General features: G+C 53.2%; 1 protein-coding gene across 1 annotated transcript in view; it reads right to left on the reverse strand.

Annotated features, from left to right (window-relative positions):
- Nucleotides 1-18439: 18439 nt before the first annotated feature.
- LOC132389434 (protein FAM50A-like) overlaps nucleotides 18440-21174 on the reverse strand; it is a 261951-nt gene continuing 259216 nt past the window's right edge. Inside the window, 2 exon segments of the mRNA XM_059961959.1 lie at nucleotides 18440-18789; nucleotides 18893-20350. Coding sequence (XP_059817942.1) covers nucleotides 20342-20350 — 9 coding nt within the window. The 3' untranslated portion in view covers nucleotides 18440-18789; nucleotides 18893-20341.

Genomic DNA, 21174 nt, shown 5'->3' on the forward strand with positions numbered 1-21174 from the left:
CCTCCTACAGTGCAGCACTCCCTCCTCATCATCCCTCCTCACCCCCTCCTACAGTGCAGCACTCCCTCCTCACCATCCCTCCTCACCCCCTCCAACAGTGCAGCACTCCCTCCTCACCCCCTCCTACAGTGGAGCACTCCCTCCTCACCCCCTCCTACAGTGCAGCACTCCCTCCTCATCATCCCTCCTCACCCCCTCCTACAGTGCAGCACTCCCTCCTCATCATCACTCCCTCCTCACCCCCTCCTACAGTGCAGCACTCCCTCCTCCTCATCCCTCCTCACCCCCTCCTACAGTGTAGCACCACCTCCCCATCGTCCCTCCCATAGGGCCGGAGATCTCTCCTCACCCCCTCCTGCAGTGTGGTGCTCCCTCACTGCCCCTTCCACTGTGCGGAGTTGTGACTTCTGCCTGCGTTCTACACTGCCGGGTTGAGAAGGGAGATGCACAGGTCCAGCCTCCGACTGTGTGAAGGCATAGCTGGTCTCTCACTCACCCTGCGCCCTCACTCTCTCCCACCCAGGGGTCCCTGTGCTGCCAAGTCGGCAGGGGTTGATCTATGAATCGGCAAAGAGCTCCCCGAGGCTGGCTTGGGCAACTCCATGGTGTAACGTGGGCTCCGTTCCCGCTGCTGTCTGCCAAGAATCTGCACGTGGATTTCCTCCACGGGCTCCGGCTTCCTCCCACGTCCCAGCGACGGTCCGGACTGTGTCGGCCGTCCGTCGACGCAAACACTATGGCTGGCAACGTTCCCCCACCGTCTGAACACTGCCTCACTACTCTGCTCTTTTTGCACGGATTTATGTTTTTAATATATTTCTTATTGTGATTTCTGAACGTCTCGCACTGTCCTGTTGCCGCAGAACAGGTTTATTGACAGATGTGGAGCGGATTCTGCAGAACGCTCTGTGAGAAAGGAAGTTAATCTGTTTTGATGATAATTGGGGAAACAAGCAGAAAGTTGCAAACTCCGTCGGCTCCATCATAGGCACCAGCATCTTCGGGGAGCGATGCCTGAAAAGGCAACGTCCGTCATTAAGGATCCCATCACCCAGGACAAGCCCTCTTCTCATTGCTACCATCAGGGAGGAGGTGCAGGAGCCTGAAGACCCCTCTTCTCATTGCTACCATCAGGGAGGAGGTGCAGGAGCCTGAAGACGCACACTCAACGATTCAGGAACACTCTGCCATCAGATTTCTGAATAAACATTGCCTCACTACTTTTCAAACTTTTCTCTTTCCTCCTTTCGCACTACACATTTAATTTAATTGGGGTGGAGATGTGTCTCTACCAAAGGAGGTGTGAGGCGCTCCTTCCCTCCGCTGGCCTGCAGGTCACCCTGGGGCAGGGTGCAGCACCTGCTTAGCCCCCGGTCAGGCCATGGGGGCAGGTGGCTGCTGGTCCGTCGAGCAGCCGGTGCAGATCAAAGGTCCTGGGTGTGTGACCACTGACCCTGGGCAGACAGTCTCCGAAGAGTATCGACGGCGGGGGTCACCCGTCTTGTGAAGACACGGCCCAGAAGAAGCCAATGGCAAACCACTTCTGTGGAAAAATTTGCCGAGAACAATCATGGTCAAGACCACGATCGCCCACGTCATACAACACGGTTCATAATGATGCTGATGATTTAATTTAACTTCACGTGTACATTTTCCGCAATGTGCAGTTTTTATTATGGATTGCTGCATTATCACAGATCTCACGACATATGCCAGTGTTACGAAACCCGATTCTGGTGCACTCGGGGATCTGAACGAAACTCTCAGGCACCGTGCGGATGAGGGTGGATTCCAGGTTAATTCTAATGCACGAGTTACTGAGTGGTAGAGCTGAGGCTCGGGAGACCCAGGGCTGCTTTACCGGGGTCAGTGGTCACAGGGGGGAGTCCTGCTCCATCACATCTGATCTGCCATTTTATCAAGGCTGGTCCATTTCCCTCTCAACTCCACTCTCCTGCCTTCCCCCCATAACTTTTCACACCCTGTCTGATCAAGAACCTGTCAGCCTCCCGACTTGGCCTCCACAGCCTTCTGTGGCAACAGATTCACCACCCTCTGGCTAAAGAAATTCCTCCTAAATGGACGTCCCTCTAGTTTGAGGCAGTGTCCTCTAGTCCCAGACTCTCCCACCACAGAAGGGAGGGAAGGAGAAAACGGAGAACTATCGCCCTGTTAGCCGAACGTCAGTCGTGGGGAAGATGCTTGAGTCCATTATTAAGGACGAAATAGTGGCACATCTTGATGGCAGTAATAGGATTAGGCCGAGCCAGCATGGATTTACCAAGGGCAAATCATGCTTGACTAATCTGTTGGAGTTTTTTGAGGGAGTAACAAGGATGTTAGACGAGGGTAAGCCAGTAGATGTTGTGTACCTAGATTTTCAGAAGGCATTCGATAAGGTGCCACATAGGAGATTGGTGAGTAAAATCAGAGCTCATGGCATTGGGGGCAGGATTTCAACATGGATAGAAAACTGGTTGGCAGATAGAAAGCAAAGGGTAGCAGTGAATGGGTGTTTCTTGGACTGGCTGGAGGTGACTAGTGGGGTACCACAGGGCTCTGTATTGGGACCACAGCTCTTTACGATTTATGTCAACGATTTAGATGAGGGCATTGAAAACTATATCAGCAAGTTTGCTGACGATACTAAACTGGGTGGCAGTGTGACATGCGAAGAGGACGTTAGGAGAATACAGGGAGACTTGGATAGGCTGGGTGAGTGGGCAGATACTTGGCAGATGTCATTCAATGTGAATAAATGTGAAGTTATTCACTTTGGAAGCAGGAACAAGAGGGCAGAGTATTGTCTGAACGGTGTAGAGTTAGGTAAGGGAGAAATGCAAAGAGACCTAGGAGTCCTAGTTCATCAGTCAATGAAGGTGAATGAGCAAGTGCAACAGGCAGTGAAGAGGGCAAATGGAATGTTGGCCTTTATTACAAGGGGAATTGAGTACAAGAGCAAGGATGTCCTTTTGCATTTGTACAGGGCCCTGGTGAGACCACACCTGGAATATTGTGTACAGTTTTGGTCTCCAGGTTTAAGGAAGGACATTCTGGCAATTGAAGAAGTGCAGCGTAGATTCACTAGGTTGATTCCTGGGATGGCAGGGCTGTCTTACTCAGAGAGATTGGAGAGATTGGGCTTGTACACGCTGGAATTGAGGAGATTGAGAGGGGATCTGATTGAAACGTTTAAGATAATTAAAGGATTTGATAGGATTGAGGCAGGAAATATGTTCCAGATGTTGGGAGAGTCCAGTACCAGAGGGCTTGGATTGAGAATAAGAGGTCAGTTATTTAAAACAGAGTTGAGGAAGAGCTTCTTCTCCCAGAGAGTTGTGGAGGTGTGGAATGCACAGCCTCGGAAGACGGTGGAGGCCAATTCTCTGGATGCTTTCAAGAAGGAGCTAGATAGATATCTAATGGATATGGGAATCAAGGGATATGGGGACAAGGCAGGGACTGGGTATTGATAGTGAATGATCAGCCATGATCTCAGAATGGCGGTGCAGACTCGAGGGGCCGAATGGTCTACTTCTGCACCTATTGTCTATTATCACAGGAAACTTCCTCTCCACATCCACTCTGACAAGGTCCTTCAACATTTGAAAGGTTTTAGTGAGATTCCCCCTCATCCTTCTAAATTCCAGGGAATACAGGCCCAGGGCCTGCAATCACTCCTCAAACATTAACCCTTTCACTACCAGAATCATTCTCATGAGCCCCCTCACCAAAATCAGCACATCCTTCCTTAAATCCTTTTGACTCATCATAGGAAGGATGTGGGAGCTTTATGAGAGGGCACAGAGGAGATTCACCAGGACGCTGCCTGGATTAGAGAGGGCACAGAGGAGATTCACCAGGATGCTGTCTGGATTAGAGAGGGTGCAGAGGAGATTCACCAGGAGGCTGCCTGGATTAGAGAGGGTGCAGAGGAGATTCACCAGGATGCTGCCTGGATTAGAGATGGTGCAGAGGAGATTGACCAGGATGATGCCTGGATTAGAGAGGGCACAGAGGAGATTCACCAGGATGCTGCCTGGATTAGAGAGGGTGTAGAGGAGATTGACCAGGATGATGCCTGGATTAGAGAGGGTGCAGAGGAGATTCACCAGGATGCTGCCTGGATTAGAGATGGTGCAGAGGAGATTCACCAGGATGCTGCCTGGATTAGAGAGGGCACAGAGGAGATTGACCAGGATGATGCCTGGATTAGAGAGGGTGCAGAGGAGATTGACCAGGACGCTGCCTGGATTAGAGAGGGTGCAGAGGAGATTCACCAGGATGATGCCTGGATTAGAGAGGGTGCAGAGGAGATTCAGCAGGACGCTGTCTGGATTAGAGAGGGTGCAGAGGAGATTGACCAGGATGCTGCCTGGATTAGAGAGGGTGCAGAGGAGATTTACCAGGACGCTGCCTGGATTAGAGTGGGTGCAGAGGAGATTCACCAGGATGCTGCCTGGATTAGAGAGGGTGCAGAGGAGATTGACCAGGATGCTGCCTGGATTAGAGAGGGTGCAGAGGAGATTCACCAGGATGCTGCCTGGATTAGAGATGGTGCAGAGGAGATTGACCAGGATGCTGCCTGGATTAGAGAGGGTGCAGAGGAGATTGACCAGGATGATGTCTGGATTAGAGAGGGTGCAGAGGAAATTTACCAGGACGCTGTCTGGATTAGAGAGGGTGCAGAGGAGATTCACCGGGACGCTGCCTGGATTAGAGAGGGTGCAGAGGAGATTCACCGGGACGCTGCCTGGATTAGAGAGGGTGCAGAGGAGATTTACCAGGATGCTGCCTGGATTAGAGAGGGTGCAGAGGAGATTCACCAGGATGATGCCTGGATTAGAGATGGTGCAGAGGAGATTGACCAGGATGCTGCCTGGATTAGAGAGGGTGTAGAGGAGATTCACCAGGATGCTGCCTGGATTAGAGATGGTGCAGAGGAGATTGACCAGGATGATGCCTGGATTTGAGAGGGTGCAGAGGAGATTGACCAGGATGATGCCTGGATTAGAGAGGGCACAGAGGAGATTCACCAGGACGCTGCCTGGATTAGAGAGGGCACAGAGGAGATTCACCAGGATGCTGCCTGGATTACAGAGGGCACAGAGGAGATTGACCAGGATGATGCCTGGATTAGAGAGGGTGCAGAGGAGATTTACCAGGACGCTGTCTGGATTAGAGAGGGTGCAGAGGAGATTCACCGGGACGCTGCCTGGATTAGAGAGGGTGCAGAGGAGATTCACCGGGACGCTGCCTGGATTAGAGAGGGTGCAGAGGAGATTCGCCAGTTTGCTGCCTGGATTAGAGTGGGTGCAGAGGAGATTCGCCAGTTTGCTGCCTGGATTAGAGAGGGTGCAGAGGAGATTCACCGGGACGCTGCCTGGATTAGAGAGGGTGCAGAGGAGATTCACCAGGACGCTGCCTGGATTAGAGAGGGTGCAGAGGAGATTCACCAGGACGCTGCCTGGATTAGAGAGGGTGCAGAGGAGATTCGCCAGTTTGCTGCCTGGAATACAGAGAATGATTTATGAGTAAAGGTTGAGTGAGTTAGAGCTTTTCCCTTTGGAACGAAGGAAGTTGAGATGTAACTTGATGGAGGTGCACAAGATGATAGGAGGCATAGATCAAGTGGACAGTCAGAGGCATTTTCCAAGGGCAGCAGTGGCTTACAGAAGGGGGCATAATTTTAAGGTGATTGGTGGGAAGTATGGGGGGCGGGGGAATGTCAGAAGTACTATTTTTTTTACACGGAGAGCAGTGGGTGCATGGAACACCCTGCCAGGGAGAGGCAAGTACATTAGGAACATGTACGAATCTCTTAGACAGAGAAATGGAGAGTTCTGGAGCAGGGGGGGTTAGACTGATCTAAGAGTAGGGTAAAAGGTCAGCACAGCATTGTGGGCCGAAGGGCCTATACTGTACTGTTCTCTGTTCTGTGAAAGTTTTAAAGGGAAACCCAGAGGGCGGTCTGTGTATAGAACCAGCTGCCGGAGAAAGTTGTTGAGGCAGGTCCATGAACACTTGGGGGGTGGGGGGGGGGGACATGGAGAGTTAACCAGGGGTTCCCAACATCTATTAAGCCTTGGACGGATGGCATTAAGCAAGGGGAGTCAAACACGTGGGAATGGGACTGTCTTGAGCAAGACACACAAAATGCTGGGTGAACGCAACAGGTCAGGCAGCGTCTATGGAGGGAAATAAACGGTTGACGTTTCGGGCTGAGACCCTTCGCCAGGCCTGGGAAGGAAGGACACAGCAGCCAGAATGAGAACACGCAGGGATTAGGTGAGAGATGCTGGGAGATTAGAGGTGGGAGAGGGAATTTGGTAGGAGAGGAGTAACCACGGGAGAAAGGGAAGGATGAGAGGCGCCTGAGGCAGGTGTCGGGAGAATGGAGATGTAATGAGAAGGGTGGGGGGGGGGGGGGACCATACTGGTTACCCAGAAGGGTCTGTTTCGTCCAGCGTGACCTTTCAGTCTGAGCGGACAGGGTAGACAGATGTGTCCTGAAGCTGGGATTGGGGGAGGATGGCCTCACAGGTTACAGACACACAGGCAGAGCTGTGCCCCCAGGGTCAGCTGCCCCATTAAAAGCCATCTGTCAGGAGAGAGCAGTCTCCACTCCTGAGGATAGAACCGCCATCAGAGGAGCAGTCTGGTCCTGTGTGTGTCCCAAGCCTCACGCGTTCCGATCTCCTGCACTGTCCAGCTGTAAACCCCCTCACACAACACCCTGCCACTGACTTTAGTCCAGCTCCCTCACACCGTCCCTCAGTGACCCCTCTCACCCAGCGCCCTGTGTTACTGACTGTATCCCCATTGATGTTAATCCAGCTCCCTCACACCGTCCCTCAGTGACCCCTCTCCCTATCGTCCTGTCACTGACTGTATCCCCACTGACGTTAATCCAGCTCCCTCACACCGTCCCTCAGTGACCCCTCTCCCCATCGTCCTGTCACTGACTGTATCCACACTGACGTTACTCCAGCTCCCTCACACCATCCCTCAGTGACCCCTCTCCCCCAGTGCTCTGTGTCACCGACTGTATCCCCACTGACGTTACTCCAGTTCCCTCACACCGTCCCTCAGTGACCCCTCTCCCTATCGTCCTGTCACTGACTGTATCCCCACTGACGTTAATCCAGCTCCCTCACACCGTCCCTCAGTGACCCCTCTCCCCATCGTCCTGTCACTGACTGTATCCACACTGACGTTACTCCAGCTCCCTCACACCATCCCTCAGTGACCCCTCTCCCCCAGTGCTCTGTGTCACCGACTGTATCCCCACTGACGTTACTCCAGTTCCCTCACACCGTCCCTCGGTGACCCCTCTCCCCCAGCGCCCTGTGTCACTGACTGTATCCCCACTGACGTTACTCCAGCTCCCTCACACTGTCCCTCAGTGACCCCTCTCCCCATCGTCCTGTCACTGACTGTATCCACACTGACGTTACTCCAGTTCCCTCACACCGTCCCTCGGTGACCTCTCTCCCCCAGCGCCCTGTGTCACTGACTGTATCCCCACTGACGTTACTCCAGCTCCCTCACACCATCCCTCTGTGACCCCTCTCTCCCAGGACATTGTGTCACTGACTGTATCCCCACTGACGTTAATCCAGCTCCCTCACACCGTCCTTCAGTGACCCCTCTCCCCCAGCGCCCTGTGTCACTGACTGTATCCCCACTGACGTTACTCCAGCTCCCTCACACCATCCCTCTGTGACCCCTCTCTCCCAGGACATTGTGTCACTGACTGTATCCCCACTGACGTTAATCCAGCTCCCTCACACTGTCCCTCAGTGACCCCTCTCCCCATCGTCCTGTCACTGACTGTATCCACACTGACGTTACTCCAGTTCCCTCACACCGTCCCTCGGTGACCTCTCTCCCCCAGCGCCCTGTGTCACTGACTGTATCCCCACTGACGTTACTCCAGCTCCCTCACACCATCCCTCTGTGACCCCTCTCTCCCAGGACATTGTGTCACTGACTGTATCCCCACTGACGTTAATCCAGCTCCCTCACACCGTCCTTCAGTGACCTCTCTCCCCCAGCGCCCTGTGTCACTGACTGTATCCCCACTGACGTTAATCCTGCACCCTCACACCGTCCCTCAGTGACCTCTCTCCCCCAGCGCCCTGTGTCACTGACTGTATCCCCACTGACGTTACTCCAGCTCCCTCACACCGTCCCTCGGTGACCCCTCTCCCCCAGCGCCCTGTGTCACTGACTGTATCCCCACTGACGTTAATCCAGCTCCCTCACACCGTCCTTCAGTGACCCCTCTCCCCCAGCGCCCTGTGTCACTGACTGTATCCCCACTGACGTTAATCCAGCTCCCTCACACCGTCCCTCTGTGACCCCTCTCCCCCATCGCCCTGTGTCACTGACTGAATCCCCACTGACGTTAATCCATCTCCCTCACACCGTCCCCCTGTGACCCCTCTCTTCCCCAGCGCCCTATGTCACTGACTGTATCCCCTCTGACGTTAATCCATCTCCCTCACACCGTCCCTCAGTGACCCCTCTCCCCCAGCGCCCTGTGTCACTGACTGTATCCCCTCTGACGTTAATCCAGTTCCCTCACACCGTCCCTCAGTGACCTCTCTCCCCCAGCGCCCTGTGTCACTGACTGAATCCCCACTGACGTTACTCCAGCTCCCTCACACCGTCCTTCAGTGACCCCTCTCCCCCAGCGCCCTGTGTCACTGACTGTATCCCCACTGACGTTAATCCAGCTCCCTCACACCGTCCCTCAGTGACCCCTCTCCCCCATCGCCCTGTGTCACTGATTGTATCCCCACTGACGTTAATCCATCTCCCTCACACCGTCCCTCAGTGACCCCTCTCCCCCAGCGCCCTGGGTCACTGACTGTATCCCCACTGACGTTACTCCAGCTCCCTCACACCATCCCTCAGTGACCCCTCTCCCCCAGCGCCCTGGGTCACTGACTGAATCCCCACTGACGTTACTCCAGCTCCCTCACACCGTCCCTCAGTTACCCTTCTCCCCCAGCGCCCTGGGTCACTGACTGTATCCCCATTGATGTTAATCCAGCTCCCTCACACCGTCCCTCAGTGACCCCTCTCCCCCATCGCCCTGTGTTACTGACTGTATCCCCTCTGACGTTACTCCAGCTCCCTCACACCGTCCCTCAGTGACCCATCTCTTCCCCAGCGCCCTGTGTCACTGACTGTATCCGCACCGACTTTAATCCAGCTCCCTCACACCATCCCTCGGTGACCCCTCTCCCCCAGCGCCCTGGGTCACTGACGTTAATCCAGCTCCCTCACACTGTTGCTCAGTGACCCCTCTCCCCCAGCGCCCTGGGTCACTGACGTTAATCCAGCTCCCTCACACCATCCCTCAGTGACCTCTCTTCCCCAGCGCCCTGGGTCACTGACGTTAATCCAGCTCCCTCACACCATCCCTCGGTGACCCCTCTCCCCCAGCGCCCTGGGTCACTGACGTTAATCCAGCTCCCTCACACCATCCCTCGGTGACCCCTCTTCCCCAGCGCCCTGGGTCACTGACGTTAATCCAGCTCCCTCACACCATCCCTCAGTGACCCCTCTCCCCCAGCGCCCTGGGTCACTGACGTTAATCCAGCTCCCTCACACCATCCCTCGGTGACCCCTCTCCCCCAGCGCCCTGGGTCACTGACGTTAATCCAGCTCCCTCACACTGTTGCTCAGTGACCCCTCTCCCCCAGCGCCCTGGGTCACTGACGTTAATCCAGCTCCCTCACACCATCCCTCAGTGACCTCTCTTCCCCAGCGCCCTGTGTCACCGTTGTTAATCCAGCTCCCTCACACCGTCCCTCAGTGACCTCTCTTCCCCAGCGCCCTGTGTCACCGTTGTTAATCCAGCTCCCTCACACCGTCCCTCAGTGACCTCTCTTCCCCAGCGCCCTGTGTCACCGTTGTTAATCCAGTACCCTCACACCGTCCCTCAGTGACCACTCTCCACTAATTTTGAGCTGAATCATGCAAGTGATAAACTAAGAGAACTCCTTCTCCTCCACGATGTCCATATCCCTCCATACCCTATGAACTGTGTATATCCCTCCTCAGACTCACTACACATTGCATCTGCTCATAAAGCAACTGCCCTATCACTCTGCTTCCCATCCCCTGCCAAATTAGACCAGAAGACTTGAGAAACTGAGTTACAGAGAGAGGTTGAATAGGTTAGGATTTTATTCCCTGGAGCGTAGAAGAATGAGGGGAGATTTGATAGAGGTGTATAAAATTATGATTTTATAGCCTTCACTGAGGCTAGGGGAGAAAAAAACCAGAGGACATGGGTTAAGGGTGAAGGGGGAAAGTTTAAAGGGAACATCAGGGGAAGGGCTTCTTCACACAGAGAGTGGTGGGAGTGTGGAATGAGCTGCCAGATGAAGTGGTAAATGTGGGCTCACTTTTAACATTTAAGGAAAACTTGTGGACATGTACATGGATGAGAGGAGTATGGAGGGGTATGGGCCAGATGCAGGTTAGTGGGACTAGGCAGAAAAATGGCTCGGCACAGACAAGAAGGGCCAAAGTGCCTGTTTCTCTGCTGTAATGTTCTATAGTTCTACGATGTAGGAACAGAATTAGGCCATTTGGCCCATTGAGTCTGCTCTGCTGTTCAATCATGGCTGAGCCTTATTTCCCCTCCTCAACCCCACTTCCCAGCATTCTCCTCGAAACTATGCCATGCCCAATCAAGAAGTGATCAATCTCTGCCTTAAATACACACAATGACCTGGCCTCCGCTACATCATGTGGCAATAAATTCAAGCACACCACCCTCTGGCTACGGAAATTTCTCCACATCTCTGTTTTAAATGGACGCCCCTCTATCCTGAGGCTGCACCCGCTTGTCCTAGACTCCCCCACCACTCCCCATCCTTTCCACATCTACTCTTTCTGGGTCTTTCAACTTTCAAAAGGTTTCAATGAGATCTCCTCCTCATCCCTCTAAATTCCAGCGAGTACAGACCCAGAGCCATCAAACGTTCCTCGAATGATAACCCTTTCATTCCCGGAATCATCCTTGTGAACTTCCCTTGGACCCTCTCCAACACCAGCACATCTTTTCATCAATGAGGAGCCCAAAACTGTTCACAATACTCAAGGTGAAGCCTCACCAGTGCCTTATACAATTCAGCATCACATCCTTGCTCTTGTATTCTAGACCTCTTGAAATGAATGCTAATATTGCATTTGCCTTCCTCACCACCGACTCCACCTGCAAGTTAACCTTTAGGGTGTTCTGCACAAGGACTCCCAAGTCCCTCTGCATCTCAGAATTTTGGACCCCATTTAGAGAATAGTCTGCACATTTATTTCAACTACCAAAGTGCATGGCCATGCATTTTCCAACATTGTATTTCATTTGTCGCATTCTTGCCCTTTCTCCGAATCTGTCTCAGTCCTTCTTCAGCCTACCTCTTTCCTCCACACTACCTGCCCCTCATATCATCTGTAAACTTGGCAACTATTCCAACATCTAAATTATTTATATATAGCATAGAAAGAAGCGGTCCCAACACTGACACCTGCAGAACACCACTAGTCACTGGCAGCCAACCAGAAAAGGATCCTTTTATTCCCACTCACTGCCTCCTACCAGTCAGCCAATGCTCTAACCATGCCAGTGACTCTCCTGTAAAGCCATGGGCTCTTATCTTGGTAAGCAGCCTCATGTGTGGCACCTTGTCAAAGGTCCTTTGAAAGGCCAAATATACATCATCCACTGAATCCCGTTATCTATCCGACTTATAATCTCCTCAAAGAATTCTAACAGGTTTGTCAGGCAGGATTTTTCCTTTAGAAAATGATGCCAACTTTGTCCTATCTTGTCTTGTGTCACCAAGTACTCCATCACCTCATCCTTAACAATTGACTCCAACATCTTCCCAACCACTGAGGTCAGGCTAACCAGTCTATACTTTTCCTTCTGCTGCCTTCCTCCTTTCTTGAAGAGTGGAGTGACATTTACAATTTTCCAGTCCTCTGACACCATGCCAGAGTCCAATAATTTGCTTAAGCATCAGTTTAAACATTTGCTTACATTAGTTTAAACTCTCCCCAGCAGCTCCAGCGAATCTGTCTGCAAGAACATTGGTCCCCCTCAAGTTCAGGCGTAGCCCGCCCTTCTTGTAGAGGTTGTACCCTCCCAGTGATCCAGAAATCTGAAACCCTGCCTCGTGCACCAGTTCCTCAGCCAAATCACCCTATTCTTACCCTCACTGGCACGTGACACAGACGACAATCCAGAGGTTACTATCTTGCAGGTCCTGCTTTTAAGTTTCTACCTAGCTCCCTACAGTCTCTCTTCAGGATCTTTCTTTTCCTACCAATGTCATTAGTGCCATGACTTCTTACTGCTCACTCGCCCCCTTTACAATGCTGTAGACCCGATCCGAGACGTCCCTGACTGGTAGACAACATACCATCTGTGTGTCTCTTTCATGCCCATAGAACCTCTCGTCTGCTCCTCTAACTGTAGAATCCCTTATCACCACTGCCGTTCTCCTCTGTCCCACTTCCCTTCTGAGCCACAGCTTCCCCTGGTAGGTCGCCCCCACCAACAGTACCCAAAGCAGTATGCTCATTTCTGAGGGGAACTGCTACAGGGGTACTCTGCACTGGCTGCCTATTCTCGTTCCCCAGCAACCTAGGGGTGACCACCTCCCTGTAACTCCTATCCCGAGGGTCACACAGCTGCAGCTCTGGTTCCCTAGCACTGTCTCTGAGGAGATGCAGCTTGATGCATTTCATGCATGTGTAGCTATCAGGGAGATTGGAGGCGTGACGTGACGTGGAATCCGTTCAGAACTACTTGGGCAGGCCATGCTGTCAAATTGCGATTTTGGAGGAGGTGACAATGAGGGTAAGGTAGGCAAGGCTCCACGTGGTAGATTGATTCAGAAGATAAAGGTGCATGGAACCCTGGCTGAATTTGGATTTGGAACCAGGGAAGACAGGAAGACGTACAAACAGAATTAGGCCAATTCTCTTCCGAGAAGACGACAACCTTGTCATGGTTCAGAGGCTCGTGTGCCTTGACTCAGAGAGCTATGTTGGCTGCAGTCAGGGCTCTTGGTAGGGTGACCCCTGCCAAAGAGGTCAAAGGGTAGAAACCAGACCAAGAGTGGTCGTCAGTTTGGGGCTAACAAAACAAAATTGTTACAGAGACTGCAATGAAGAATCCTGAGTCTCCACCCGGGACCTGCATGACTGACAGCAGTGAAAACCGAGGGGAAGCCACTGGCACAATGAAGGAAGCCCTGAACACCACCAGAGATGGAGGACCTCCAGTGCTGCCCGAAACACCAGCGGCTAACGAGGAAAGAAAAACTGCCTATCAGGTCCGCTCTGCCATTCCATTACGGCTGATTTATTTTCCTTCTTAACCCAATTTTCCTGCCTTCTCCCCATAACCTTTCACACCCTGACTAACCTTTCCACTTTCAATAGAAGGCCACACGACAGAGAGTAGGGGTGTGGAGAAAGGCTGTTATTCTGGCTGGAGAGCCTGAACCAGTCAAGTTCCTTGGGGATCGTTGCTGCTGTACGGGAGACGTATCAATAACTGGGATGAAACTGTAGATGGGTGGATTAGCAGACCAGAGAATGGCACCAAGACTGGTGGAGGTGACTAAGAATACAGTGGAAGATAGATCTGTTACAGACTTGGGCAGAGAAGTGGGCAAGTGTGCGGTGCTGCACTTTGGGAGGGTAATTGTAACAGTGTTGAAGTACAGAGGGATGAGGGTCCAGGTCCATCATTCGTCCGTTATGCTGCATGTTGTATGACATTGGGATCATGTTTTTCCATGACTGTGTTTGCTCTTGGCAGGGTGTCAATGACTGACAGAAGTTTTTAAAGTTATCAGACACAGATGGGGTGGACAGTCAGAATCTTCGCCCCAGGGTAGAAATGTCAAGCACTGGGGGCCATGCTGTTAATGTTAAGGGGGTGACGAGTGAGGAGGTGCGACAGGAAGGTAGGGGCCTAGAATGGGTTATCTTGGGCAGTAGGGGATTCGGGCAGTTCAGTGAGGTTTAGGGGGCTTGTAGATAGACATGATCACATGAAGGGAATGGAGGGATACAGATGCTACACAGGTGAAGAACTTTTTATAAAAATTGGCATGAAGTTCGACACAACATTGTGGGCTGAATGGCTTCTCCTGAGTAATACCACTCTATGTGATCTCTGTGCTCACCAACTCAATACTGCAATACAAATGTGGCCTTACAGCCCTCCCCATCTCTGTGACTCCCTTCTGTCCCCTACACCCCAACTTGCCTCTGTGCCCCTCTCCCTCCCTTCCCCACATCCCATTCCATCTCTGTGACCCCTCCTTCCTCTACACCCCACCCTCTGTGACCCTCTCTTTCCCCTACATCCCTTCCGTGTATCTCCCTCCCTCTGACCCATTCACTCCCCATCTGTGACCCTCTCCCTTTCCATCAGTCTCCATGATCCCCTTTTCTTTCCATCTCTGTGAACTCCCTCCCTCCCTACACACCTCTACATCCCTGCGACCCTCCTTCTTGCCCTACAATCCTGTCTATGTGACACCCTCCCTGTCTCCATGACTGCCTCCTTCCCCTACACCCACCCCTGGTTTTGTGACCTCCTCCCTCCCTGTCTCTGTGACCCTGTCCTTCCCTGTATTGGTAATCTGCTCTGGCTCCACCAAGATCACTTCTCCCTTCTAACCAGCTCGGTCTGTCATTTAGCTTTCTGTTTCCGGAACTCCAGAATTCCCTCACTACACTTCTTTGGCACCACCACCCGCTCCCCAACATCCTGAATAAGGCTTGGGAATTCACTTGGATATCTTCGTCTGATGGCCTTCTTGGATAGTTGGAGGCATTACGAATTCCGTGAATCCCCTGGTGTATTTCATTAGGAGGTTTGGTATGTCATGAAAGACACTCGCAGATTCCTATGGACGTACAGTGCAGATTCTGACCGGTTGCGTCACTGTCTGGTATGGAGTCTCCCATGGACAGGATCAGGAACAGCTGTAGAGGGCTGTAGCCTTAGTCAACTCCCATCATGAGCACAACTCTCCTCATCGAGGGTGCCTTCTAAAGGCGATGTCTCTGTAAGGTGACATCCCTCACCATCCAGGACGTGCCCTCGTCTCATTACTAACATCACAGAGACCAAGAGCCTGAAAATACACAATGATTCGGCAGCAGATTCTTCTGTTCCACCATTGGGTTTCTGAACGGTCCATGAACACCAGCTCATTATTCCTTTTTTGTGGTAATTTATAGTATGCTTGTGTTTGCACTGTACTGCCTCTGCAAAATGACAAATATAATGTCATGTGTCAGTGAGAATAGATGAGATTCTGAATGCCAGCAGCTGTTTTAATCTTACTTCGACAATCGAGTGAGAGGTGACGAGGGCAGAACCACCTTAAATTCTCTCTGAAAACCAACTTTGTCTTGTGCTGAACAATTGACGTGGATTCCCCCTTCAATAGGCTGGACTGTAGTTACTCACAAATAACACCCTTGTCAGTTTCAGCTAACCAGCCATTCCTGTTTGTGACCGTTCTGATGTAAGGTCACAAACTCCCTCTCTCCATGGCTGCTGCTCGACCTGCGTCATTTTTCATTTCATATTCTCTCCCAGATCCAAGCTATCATAGGGCAATACCTCAATGTTTTATTGGAGTTCAATTCTGTTCTGGAAGGAGCTTGTAAGTTCTCCCCAGAACTGCACGGGTTTTCCCGAGTGCTTCCGTTTCTTCCCATATTCCAAAGGTGTACAGGGCAAGCTTAGTAAGTTGTAGGCTACCCAAGCACATCTCCAAGCTGTTTATCATTCATAATGAGGGGAGTTGAGTATAGGAGCAAAGAGGTCCTTCTGCAATTGTACAGGGCTCTGGTGAGACCACACCTGGAGTACTGTGTTCAGTTTTGGTCTCCAAATTTGAGGAAGGACATTCTTGCTATTGAGGGAGTGCAGCGTAGGTTCACAAGGGATGGCAGGAATGTCATATGTTGCAAGATTGGAGCGACTGGGCTTGTACACACTGGAATTTAGAAGGATGAAAGGGGATCTGATCAAAACATATAAGATTATTAAGGGATTGGACATGCTAGAGGCAGGAAACATGTTCCTGATGTTGGGGGAGTCCAGAACCAGAGGCCACAGTTTAAGAATAAAGGGTAGGCCATTTAGAACAGAGTTCAGGAAAAACTTTTTCACCCAGAGAGTTGTGGATCTATGGAATGCTCTGCCTCAGAAGGCAGTGGAGGCCAATTCTCTGGATGCTTTCAAGAAAGAGTTAGATAGAACTCTTAAAGATAGCGGAGTCAAGGGATATGGGGAGAAGGCAGGAACGGGGTACTGATTGTGGATGATCAGCCATGATCACATTGAATGGCGGTGCTGGCTCAAAGGGCTGAATGGCCTACTTCTGCACCTAATGCCTATCGTTGATACAAATCACTGTATGTTTTGATGTACATGTGACAATAAAAGCTAACCTTTGCAGAAGTAGAATGGGCTCTGTCCCTCCAGCCCAACTCATCCATGCTGACTGAAGCCATTACCTCTTCGCTCTGTTCTCCCTCTTGGACTGCCTCCAACCAGCCTCTAACTAAACGGTGGTAACATTCATCGTCACCAGCGTGTCCTGGGTCAAACCGAGTCCGCGAATCTCTGCGAGTTTACGGGGAAGTCGAAGGTCCGATGTCTGTGAGGTGGTTCTGGGGTTGGAGGTCTGTGTATGTGTGTTGGCTTGTTTGCTGTTTGTTGCGTTCTGTGTGGTTCTAACTCTACCATCGACAGTCCCAAGCCCGGCTGCGAAAGGAGGAGGGCCAGCGTGTCGCTAGCAACCCCAGCCCATAAAAACCCAGAGCTACAGAAAGAAAACAACGGAAACAAAACACACAAAGTGCTGGAACAACTCAGCAGGTCAGGCAGCGTCTACAGAAATGAGTAACAGTCGACGTTTTGGGCCGAGGCCCTTCTTCAGGTCTGGAAAGGAAGGGGGAAGAGGCCAGAATAAAAAGGTGAGGGCGGGTGGGGGAAAGGGAAGGAAGACTAGCTGGGTGACAGGAGAAGCCAGTGGGGTGGGGAGGATACAATCTGATAGGAGAGGAGAATGCCCTCATCTCTGGGAAAGGAAGGCTCTTCACCTGAAAGACGAGTGGTGAAATCGGAAGGCCGATCAACCCTCGACCCAGGAGTGGGGACTCTGGAGAGCTGCTGCCAGTGGGGTGATGGACTTAAGGAGTGTTGCTCTCCTGAATATTGTGGGCAAGCTATGTTGGCACGGGGATAAGGCGACACTTGCACATCCTGAGGTCATGTTGGTTGTTAACACACTGATGTATTTCTCTGGATGTTAAAATATGCGTGTCTGGTAGACCCTGTCTCTCCTTGTCCCAGGCAATCTCCCCTGCACTGGCACATCCTTCCCAAAGTGTGGGGACTAAAAGCCATACACAGTACTCCATGATACCAACAGGTGGGGGAGGTTCGCCTGCTTCCACCACTAATCCCGTGGGGCAGTCGAGGGTCTCTGCCTGTTGCAGACTGATGGTCCAGCTGTTCTGTGACTGTCAGGCATATGGTCTGCATTTGAGTCTCCCCACAGTGACACAGCCAAAGAGCGGAACACCATAAGTATTTCTCAGGGCCTATACATGGAGCATCGAAACATACAGTGAAATATGTCATTTGCATCAACCGTAAGACACAGGAGAATTGGGCCATTCAGCCCATTGGGTCTAATCCTGGATCCCACTCAACCCCATACCCCTGCCTCGTAAAGTGTTATGCTAACTCCTGTGTTGCCTCGCGCCCATTCCGTACCGATGAGGTCACGAGGTTCAGGTAACACCATGGGCCAGGGAGGGAGGGAGGGTTAATCTCCCGACCCTCTCAACAGGTGGCAGAGCCGTCCGCACCCTCTCGAGCCACTGCTGTCTGTGTGGGGAAGATGCACTGTGCTGTTCATCAGCATCTGGACTCGGGCAGCCTGGCCCGGATCATCTGGCCCCCACTCAGAGGTTGCAGCCCCCTGACACGCCCCTTCCTCTGGCTGGGAGGAAGAGAGGGTCCAACTCTGCACACACACACACACACGGAGACTTGACCTACTGAACAACAAATCTGCCATTTATTTTATTCTCCAAAGCTACCCACCCCCACCCACCAACAGCCTGGACAAAGGCAGGCCTGGGGGCGTTCCCTACGGCAACCTGTCCTCACAGAGGAAGACCCACTCCCTACACGCCCCTCCCACAATGCACAGCTCCCTCCCCAACCCTCCCGCAGCCTAGAGGTCCCTTACCGGCCCCCCCACCGCATGAAGGACCCACTGGCCCTCCTCACCCCTCCCACAGTGCACAGCTCCCTCACCGGCCTTCCCACAGCCTGGAGCTCCCTCACCACCTCTCCCACAGTACTGTGCTCCCTCCCTCCCGCAGCGCAGAGCTCCCTCATTGCCCCCCGACAGTGCAGCTTTCCCTCAGCAGCTCTCCTGTCCCGGTACCGGGGAGAGCAGCACATGGGCACCTTCAGCGAGAGGCTCGGGTGGGGTGGAGCGGTCACAGCCCTGAGGAGAAGCACAGGGCCCCAGCAGAGGCAAACGGCCCCACTGAGGGACACTGCAGCCTGCCCAGTGACGGAGAGTGGCCCCGTTCCACCTGGGCCCAACCCACACACTCACCCTCAGATACACACAGACACACACACACTCACCCTCAGAGATACACACACACTCACTCTCAGATATACACACACACACACACCTGCCCAGTGACAGAGAGTGGCCCCGTTCCACCTGGGCCCAACCCACACACTCACTCTCAGATACACACACACTCACTCTCAGATACACACACACACACACACACCTGCCCAGTGACGGAGAGTGGCCCCGTTCCACCTGGGCCCAACCCACACACTCACCCTCAGATACACACTCACTCACCCTCAGAGATACACACACACACACACCTGCCCAGTGACGGAGAGTGGCCCCGTTCCACCTGGGCCCAACCCACACACTCACCCTCAGATACACACAGACACACACACACTCACCCTCAGAGATACACACACACTCACTCTCAGATACACACACACACACACCTGCCCAGTGACGGAGAGTGGCCCCGTTCCACCTGGGCCCAACCCACACACTCACTCTCAGATACACACTCACTCACCCTCAGAGATACACACACACACACACCTGCCCAGTGACGGAGAGTGGCCCGGTTCCACCTGGGCCCAACCCACACGCTCACTCCACACAGACACACACTCACCCTCAGAGATACACACTCACACACCTGCCCAATGACGGAGAGTGGCCCTGTTCCACCTGGGCCCAACCCACACACTCACTTCACACAGACACACACTCACCCTCAGAGATACACACACACACACACCTGCCCAGTGACGGAGAGTGGCCCCGTTCCACCTGGGCCCAACCCACACACTCACTCTCAGATACACACACACACAGACACACACTCACCCTCAGAGATACACACACACGTTCACTCTCAGACACACACTCACCCTCAGAGATATACACACACACACGCTCACTCTCAGACACACACTCACTCTCAGAGATACACACACACACAGACACACACTCACCCTCAGAGATACACACACACGTTCACTCTCAGACACACACTCACCCTCAGAGATATACACACACACACGCTCACTCTCAGACACACACTCACCCTCAGAGATACACACACACACACACCTGCCCAGTGACGGAGAGTGGCCCCGTTCCACCTGGGCCCAACCCACACACTCACCCTCAGAGATACACACACACATACCTGCCCAGTGACGGAGAGTGGCCCCGTTCCACCTGGGCCCAACCCACACACTCACCCTCAGAGATACACACACACATACCTGCCCAGTGACGGAGAGTGGCCCCGTTCCACCTGGGCCCAACCCACACACTCACCCTCAGATACACACACACTCACACACACACACACACACACACACACACTCACCCTCAGAGATACACACACACACACACCTGCCCAGATGCACAGGCTGACACACACCAGGTGCAGACATGTGCGTACAAACATGGAGAGCAATGGCGTGGAGGAACGAAAGGGGTGGTGGAGTGAGGGTCGGAGAAACCGGATGGGGCTGAGTCTGAACCTCGCAGAGAGCTGGTATTCCTGCAACTGGGAATGCTGGATGTGGGAATGATGTCGCAGGACACACACTGGAGCTGAGGGAAAGGCGGTGAAGCCGGGTGAGGGAACAGCCCCGAACTGGTGCTGGCTCCCTGAGGTGCCATCTCCTCTACCGAATCTGGAAAAAAGGAAAGGGGACCATAAACTGAAGAACAGGCCTCTCTCCGAACGCTGCCATCCACGGCTCACACTCACCACCAGGGGTAACCCCAACCAATCCCCCTGCCACTCCTCTCTCCATCACACCCCACTGGTGAAAACGTGTAGTGTTTCCTCCTCAGCAACCCTCCCACAGGCAGCACTCCCTCCTCACCACCCCTCCCACAGCACCGCATTCCCTCCTCACCACCCGTCCCACAGCACCGCATTCCCTCCTCACCACCCCTCCCACAGCACCGCATTCCCTCCTCACCACCCGTCCCACAGCACCGCATTCCCTCCTCACCACCCCTCCCACAGCACCGCATTCCCTCCTCACCACCCGTCCCACAGGCAGCACTCCCTCCTCACCACCCCTCCCACAGGCAGCACTCCCTCCTCACCACCCATCCCACAGGCAGCATTCCCTCCTTACCACCCCTCCCACAGCACGGCACTCTCTCCTCATCACCCCTCCCACAGGCAGCACTCCCTCCTCACCACCCCTCCCACAGGCAGCACTCCCTCCTCACCACCCCTCCCACAGCACCGCATTCCCTCCTCACCACCCCTCCCACAGCACCGCATTCCCTCCTCACCACCCCTCCCACAACACCGCATTCCCTCCTCACCACCCCTCCCACAGGCAGCACTCCCTCCTCATCACCCCTCCCACAGGCAGCACCCCCTCCTCACCATCCCTCCCACAGTGTGGCACTCCCTCCTCACCACCCGTCCCACAGGCAGCACTTCCTCCTCACCACCCGTCCCACAGGCAGCACTTCCTCCTCACCACCCGTCCCA

The sequence above is a fragment of the Hypanus sabinus genome, unplaced genomic scaffold, assembly GCF_030144855.1.
Source record: "Hypanus sabinus isolate sHypSab1 unplaced genomic scaffold, sHypSab1.hap1 scaffold_567, whole genome shotgun sequence".
Classification (NCBI taxonomy): domain Eukaryota; kingdom Metazoa; phylum Chordata; class Chondrichthyes; order Myliobatiformes; family Dasyatidae; genus Hypanus; species Hypanus sabinus.